The sequence below is a fragment of the Silurus aristotelis genome (genome assembly GCF_946808225.1).
Source record: "Silurus aristotelis genome assembly, chromosome: 17".
Classification (NCBI taxonomy): domain Eukaryota; kingdom Metazoa; phylum Chordata; class Actinopteri; order Siluriformes; family Siluridae; genus Silurus; species Silurus aristotelis.
In genome coordinates this window covers 4296951-4304767 of record NC_139590.1, presented here as the reverse complement: position 1 = coordinate 4304767, position 7817 = coordinate 4296951, and the positions used below count along the sequence as shown (strand labels likewise).

General features: G+C 40.5%; 1 protein-coding gene across 1 annotated transcript in view; it reads left to right on the top strand.

Moving 5' to 3' along the window:
- Positions 1 to 4528: 4528 nt before the first annotated feature.
- The window catches only part of cntnap1 (contactin associated protein 1), a 30544-nt gene continuing 27255 nt past the window's right edge, over positions 4529 to 7817 (top strand). The window contains exon 1 of the mRNA XM_083566831.1: positions 4529 to 5110. Within this exon, the coding sequence (XP_083422957.1) occupies positions 5035 to 5110 (76 nt within the window). The 5' untranslated portion in view covers positions 4529 to 5034. The remainder of the gene's footprint in view (positions 5111 to 7817) is intronic.

Genomic DNA, 7817 nt, shown 5'->3' with positions numbered 1-7817 from the left:
TCATCTCCACCTCTGTTCCCTTCACCTACATGCCCATTGAAATCTGCTCCAATCACCAATCGTTCATTCCTTGTTCACCTTCTTCCACTTCATCTAACTCACTCCAAAATTTTTACTTCTCCTTCATCTCACAGCCCACTTGTCAAGCATAGGCACTAATGATATTTATCATCACCCCTTCAATTTCCAGCTTCACGATCATCACCCTATCAGAAACTCCCTTCACCTCCACTACACTCATACACCATTTCTCTTTCCTTTCACACTATGATAGAACAGTTTAAACCCAACTCCAATGTTCCTGCCGTTACTCCCTTTCCACTTGGTCTCCTAAACCCACAACATATCTACCTTTCTCCTCTCCATCATATCAGCTACCTCTCTCCCTTTTCTATTCATAGTGCCAACATTTAAATTACCAATGCGAACCACCACTCTCCTACACTGCTCCTTTCCCTGCCGTCTCTGTAGACGTCTTCCTCCTCTCCTTCTCCTCCTTCAGCCAACAGCAGCCCAATTTCCACTGGTACCCTGTTGGCTAACGATACCTGTGATGGTCGTTGGTAACCCGGGCCTCGACCGATCCGGTATGAAATTCCAGTTTGTGATTTACATATTTGATTTGGCACAAGTTTTATGATTCATGTTCTTCCTAACGCAACCCTCCCCATTTATCGGGTCTTGGGACCAGCACTAAGAGTGCACTGGCTTGTGCAACCCTAATGACTGAGTTAAAAATAAATAAATAAATTAATTATAAATTACATTAATTTAAATACTTTATGAGGGCAATTTACAACTAGTTGAAATTTTTTACAATTGAGAACCATGCTCAGTGGTCCAGCAGTGGCAGCTTTGCAATGTTGGGATTTGAACGCACAACATTTCAGTTAAAAATACATCTTAAACACACAATTACCACTTTACCATCATAAGGAGGAAAATTTACAGAATGAAGTCTGCATATTGTAGCAATAGATATTATTTTTAGACACCATGTGATTTGGTGGGCAAGAGGGTTTTGGAGAATCAGTTTGAAATTCCTTTTTACAATGCATTATTATTATTAACCACAACATTTGACACATTCTGTTGTTTTTATATATTTTCCCAATGAATTATTTAGAATATTTATTACTAAATTCATGGTAAAAGAAATCTGGCAGCGGTATTTACTAGTACTGGATTGTAAAAAGTACGATTGCACTGGTTATTAAAATACACCCTGTTTATTTTGTGAAAAAGCTTTAATATACAAAAATGTAATCAATATTAATTATCAATACTTCAGCAATAATTATAAACTGCAAACCATTTTTTTGCTGGAGTTTTTTTCAAATTTTTTATTTGATAAAAAATAAATAAACATGGTTTATGCAAAACAAAAGGAATTACACTGCCATCACATTTATATTTATATTTCAAATATATACTGAAAATGGTGATGTCTTTGGAGTAATACAGGGCAAAATATTGAAGGGAATCAATGCTGATTTGAGAGAAGAGGGTTCCAATAAACTAGCCGACAGCATCTGATCAGTGCCTATAATAAAGAACAGGTGCGAAAGATTACATCCATAAATCCGATGATTGCATTCTGAATTTTTTGACTACAGCTTTACAGAAGAACTACCAAAAATTTTAATTACTAAAGCCTCTGAACCCTCTTTCTACCTATGTTTAACTTTTTTACAATACAAGAGTATTATGAAAAAGCTTCAATCTGAACTGATTAAAAAAAACCGCAGCACAAATGCTGAGCTGGATGCCTGTATTGCCTGTATTGCAACCGAGCCCATGCCATGCACTGCGTCTGGCCTACAAACCCACTTCTTAAAGCCAAAGCTGTTTATATAATCATGTCATGGACAAAATGTGACACTTTTTGGGTGGCTTTTTCGCTCATCACTGAAACACAGTCTGACGTGCTGTTATAGGAACATCAACTAGTTCTGATTGGACAGCAGGAGTTCAGTACTTCTGTGACAGTAGTGTGGGTCGTTATAAAATCTAACATCTGTGGATCTGTGGTAAGAATGTCTTGGTGAATTAGTACTACAAATGTTCATCAGTCTGTAATAATGACGGATTAAATTTTTTCAGCACACAACAGAGAGACAGACATAGAGACATAGAGACATAGAGACAGACAGACAGACAGACAGACAGACATAGAGACAGACAGACAGACAGACAAACAGACAGACAGACAGACAGACAGACAGACAGACAGACAGACAGACAGACAGACAGACAGACTAATTTAAAATTACATTTACATTTACATTTGTGTCCAGAGCGAGAAACAAAAGATAGATAGATAGATAGATAGATAGATAGATAGATAGATAGATAGATAGATAGATAGATAGATAGATAGATAGATAGATAGATAGATAGATAAATAGATAGATAGATAGATAGATAGATAGATTCATTCGAATTTAATTTGTAGAGCAGCACAGAGAGACAGACATAGAGACATAGAGACATACAGACAGACAGACAGACAGACAGACAGACAGACAGACAGACAGACAGACAGACAGATAATTTAAAATTACATTTACATTTGTGTCCAGAGCGAGCAAAAAAATGCTTTGAGTCTCTAGCAATAAATAAATCTACCCTTGTATGCTAAATTACAAACTTAAGATAAATCAGACTACAATTCTTGATTTTTACAAAAAAAACTTGGAAAGTGCTAATTTAGGTATTTCAGGAAGAGGTAGGTCTTCAGTCGTCGCTTGCAGATAGTCAGGGACTCCACTGTACAGACATCTATGGGAAGTTCATTCCACCACATCAGTGCCAGAACATAGAAAAGCCTTGAAGTATACTTACCTCTCATTCTGAGTAAGGGTGGTACCAGTGAAGCAGTGCTGGAGGATCTCAGACAGCGTGGTGCAGTGCGAGGTGTGATGAGGTCTCTGAGGTGAGATGGTGCTGGTCCATTTTTGGCCTTGTAGGCAAGCATCAGTGTTTTGAATCTGATACGTGCAGCTACTGGAAGCCAGTGAAGGGAGCGCAGCAGTGGGGTGGTGTGGGAGAACTTGGGCAGATTGAACACAAGTCGTGCAGCTGCATTTTGGATCATTTGCAGTGGACGAATAGTGTCCAGAGGAAGACCTGCCAGCAGAGAGTTGCAGTAGTCCAGTCTCGAAATGACAAGAAACTGGACAAGCACCTGGGCAGCCTGTGTGGACAGAAATAATCGAATCCTTCGAATGCTGGAGCAAAGAAATAGACAAGAACAAGCCACATTAGCAACATGTGAGGAGAAGGACAATTGATTGTCCATAGTAACCCAAGGTTACGAGCAGTGGCTAAAGGGGAGAGCCGAGAGTCAAGAAGAGTTATTCTGAGATCTTGACCTGGAGATCAATCACCTGGTCATCCCAGGTGATTGATCTCCAGGTCAATCACCTGGGATGACCAGGTGATTGACCTGGAGATCAATCACCTGGTCATCCCAGGTGATTGATCTCCAGGTCAATCACCTGGTCATCCCAGGTGATTGACCTGGAGATCAATCACCTGGGATGACCAGCAGTTCTGTTTTTTTGGGGTTGAGTTTTAATTGATGAGCACTCATCCACAAAGATATGTCTAATGATAGAGATATCTATGAAGAAATGAATTTGTAGTGCAGCATAGTCAGGTAGATAGATTAGCATTAGATGGTCGAAGACTCTCACAGATGTGAACATCACACCTCCTCAGGGCATAGAGACAAAGACAGTTTTTTCACACAGTTGAGTAATGCTGGAGTATACAGTAGATCTCCTGAAATCCACCACCATCTCCTTCATCTTGGCAGTGTTAAAGCTGCTAAAGGTGGCACTGCTTGGCAAAGATCTCCAGCAAGGATCCGTCTTCATCCTGCTGTCCACATCAACCATGCAGGAAGTTGAATAAATTAAGGCCTGTTAGCTATGAAACGGTTTTATTATCAATATGTGTATCTTTTTAAGCAGCACAGGGTGTATGGTGTTAACATTTTAAAAGAAATCAAAGAACATGATCTTCACAGTGCTGCATTTATTATTATAATTTAAGAGAAAGGAATCATCTCGGTATCATTAATTAAACCTGAATAGCTCTTTAGACCTCTGTAACTCTGTATATATTAATATTCAGCCTTTTCTCCTTAATACCGTACAATGGATCAATGGATTTTATTCAACATCCTTTCATTGACATAGAAGATATCGGGAGTGTTAGGAATCACTAGTTCCATGCAGAGTCTCCTGAAGTATCTCTGAAATCAGACCATTATTTGTCTGATAGATAGATAGATAGATAGATAGATAGATAGATAGATAGATAGATAGATAGATAGATAGATAGATAGATAGATAGATAGATGTGTCACACACACACACACACACACACACACACACACACACACACACACACACACACACACACACACACACACACACAGCTATCTCTGCATGCCAAAAGTCCCAACCCCTTTTCATCTTTTTCACCTTTTTTTTCATTTTCTCTTTCACTTCTAGTTCACAAAAAAGCACCATCTTTCTTTCAGTTACTACAATTATTCATCCTCCCTCCCTGCGACTCATTCTCTCTCTCTCTCTCTCTCTCTCTCTCTCTCTCTCTCTCTCTCTCTCTCTCTCTCTCTCTCTCTCTCTCTCTTTCTCTCTCTTTCTCTCTGTCCCTGTGTTTTTGTGTCCTGTCTTTATGATTTCTTTAGCCCTCACATGATAGATAGACAGTAACAGTTTATTCAGCATTATAAGTGTTAATTCAGCTTTCAGCTCACTGCACTTGTATTACAGTGTGATTGTGTGCGCGCTCCCGCTAAGTCGCAGCATCAGCACCGTGCGCGCGTCCGGCCGGGCAGAGCACCTGGAACAGCGCGAGTTAAAGTTAGCGGAAAAGCGGAGCGCGGGGAGAAAGAGGGGAGAAAGCCGGTCCTCTCTGCCCCGTTGCCTCCCACCATTACTGTTCTAATCATCGGGGGCGAGCCGTCGTGGGAATCCGACCCCAGAGCGCCGGGAGAGGAAGATGATGGAGCTCAGAAACGTGCGCTTTCTGTTTCCCGGCCTTTTGCTCTTATTCGCGCTGCATCGCTGCTCATCACGTAAGTGTCGCAAGATGCAATGCAATGCCATGCACGGGTTTGGGCGCGTGCTTAGAAGGGAGATTAAATGCTATAAAAATAGATTTCAATCCTAACATTTAGAGTAACACACCTCTCACACATCTGTCTTCTCATTTCATTAAAAAGAAAAAGTGTTTTAATTTTATTCCATTTATTTTTCTTTAAGATTTGATTTTCGCTTTTGAAGGAATTGGGGATTGTAACATGGCGCAAGATAAAAAGTAGAAGGAGAGAGATGAAGGAGGGAGAGAGAGAGAGAAAGAAAGAGAGAGAGAGAGAGAGAGAGAGAGGGAGCTATCCTGCGGTGGGGCACGCGCGGGGCTCTTTTCTGCATTGCGGTGCTTTCTCGCGCCCGCACACAACTTTCCGCGGAGCGCATCCTACACCAGGAAGGACGCCGTGCACCTCCTTTCCGTGCACCGTCATAAAGTACCGGACATTAGTGTTCAGATAGAAAAGACAAACAATATGCATTGGATTAACACTTCAATCTGAGTATATAATTGCGTTTTTAATCGCGTTTCCCCCGAACGCGCGCGCGGCGTCACCTGTACCACGAGGACGGGCTCGTGCGTGTGCATTGACGTGTAATGCAGAGGAATCCTCTCGCTGCAAACTTTGCAGTATGCACGGAAATGCTGAAGGATGAAAGGATTGGACTGTTAGAAATGGCTGTAATTTAAGGCTGACATCATGCCATCTTGCATATTTAAGCATTTGAAAGTGTGTGTGTGTGTGTGTGTGTGTGTGTGTGTGTGTGTGTGGGATGGGTATTATAGGGGAGTGGCGATATGACAAAAATCTACATATATATATATATATCCCGGCTATGATGTAATGTTCTGGCAACTTTTAGAAATGTTCCTAAGAGAGGAATAAATGTATTGCAGTGCATGACCAAGAACATTGCTGTGCTTCAAAAAGAGCAAAGAGCACCTCTTCCTGACCAGGGTCATGGCGGAGCTCAGGAACACACCCTGACATCATGGGGCATAACGCTCATTCATACCATAGCAATTTGGAGCAGCCAGTTTACCTATTGAGTTGTGTTTGGGAGGAAACCTCTCGGGAGCATATGCAGAGAAGAAACCTAAGGTCAGGGCTGAACCAAGTGACCTTGGAGCTGTTCATATAATTCCATAGATTTTTTTTTCCTCCTTAACTTTGCTTCTCAAGCTAGCATTTTCTCAACCCTTATAGTAGCATGGATTGTACATCACGTTATACACACCTGGAAAATGAATTGTTGTTTGGATTTTGTTGTGGACATCTGAGCACAAGATCGATGCATGCTCCTTTTTGAACATTCTATCCCACATTTAGTCCACATTTGCCCTTATAATAAGCTTCACTCTTCTGGGAAGATGAGTTTTTGAGATTTGTGGAGAGTTAATTCGGCTACAAGGGTGTTATTAAAGTTAGCTACTGTTGGAGGTGAGGTGAGAAGGTTTGGGGTGCAGCCAGAGTTCGAATTCATTCCAAAGGTTTGAGAGTCAGAGCTCTATAGAAGGAGATCTTCCTCTCCAACCCATGTAAAGTATATCTTTAAAAGCTGGCTTTGTGCACAGGGGCATTGTCATGCTGGAGCATCTGCTAGTTTCAGTAAATTGGAAAATTTCATGGTTTCACATTCAAATACATTCTGTACAATTGTGTGCTTTCAGGATTGTGGTAACGTCGTGGGGACGAACAACATTTGGCTGGATAAGTCACTTGTCCTTATAATTTTGTCCTCGTAGTGTATATTGTTAGCTAAAGACTATATGAACAACATTAAAGTAAATCAAATTTGATACAACATTTATTGCACAGGGGGATTTAATTATTATTGTCTTCCTGTCCCTCAAATTGAGTCAAACAGGGTTCTCTAGAAACATGATGGTGTCGTGCCAGTGGAGAATTTAGGAATAAAAAGCAATATGGCTCCAATAAGTGGTAAAAAAAAAATACATATAAAATATTCTTATACCTGAAATGTATTTGATCGTTTTCTGGCTTTTCTGGATACAAAATGGGTAAATGGTTAAATATCCTGAGTAACAAAATAAGAATATTGACTTATATATGCAGATAAAAAAAAAAAACGTACATTTGTCTTATTGCGAGGTGACTAAGTGCTCTGGGTTAAGTAGTTTACGTAACAGAGTGAAATAAGGTGAAACAAAAGTCCATCAGAAGATCTGTTTCGGAGCCTAATGGCCTGTGGGAAGGAATGACTCACAAATTCAGTAGATTTGGCCCAAATGCTTTGCATTAAGGGTGTAATTCCAAGGTGGGTGTGGCTTAAAACTGACTACAAAAATATAGGCAAAAATATTGGAACACTTGCCATTTTTCAACCATTTGTGGTTCTTCTCCAAATTGTTACTGCACACTTGCACAGGGTGTCTTCGGACATTCTAGCATTGAATTTTCCCTTCACTTGAACTTGGAGTCCCAAACCTGTTCCAGCCTAATAACGTCCCCTGTGCCCAAAGGCATTTTCATGAAGACATACTTTATCAGTTGGAGTGGAAGATCTTCTATTCTAAATGCTATTAAACAAATTTGGGATGAATGTGAATGCTGACTGCACCCCAGGCCTCCTCACCTCATCTACATCAGTACCTGACTTTACTAACACCCTTATGTCTAAATGAGCGCAAACCACAAAATCTAAAATTCTTTCCAGAAGAGTGGAGGTCAT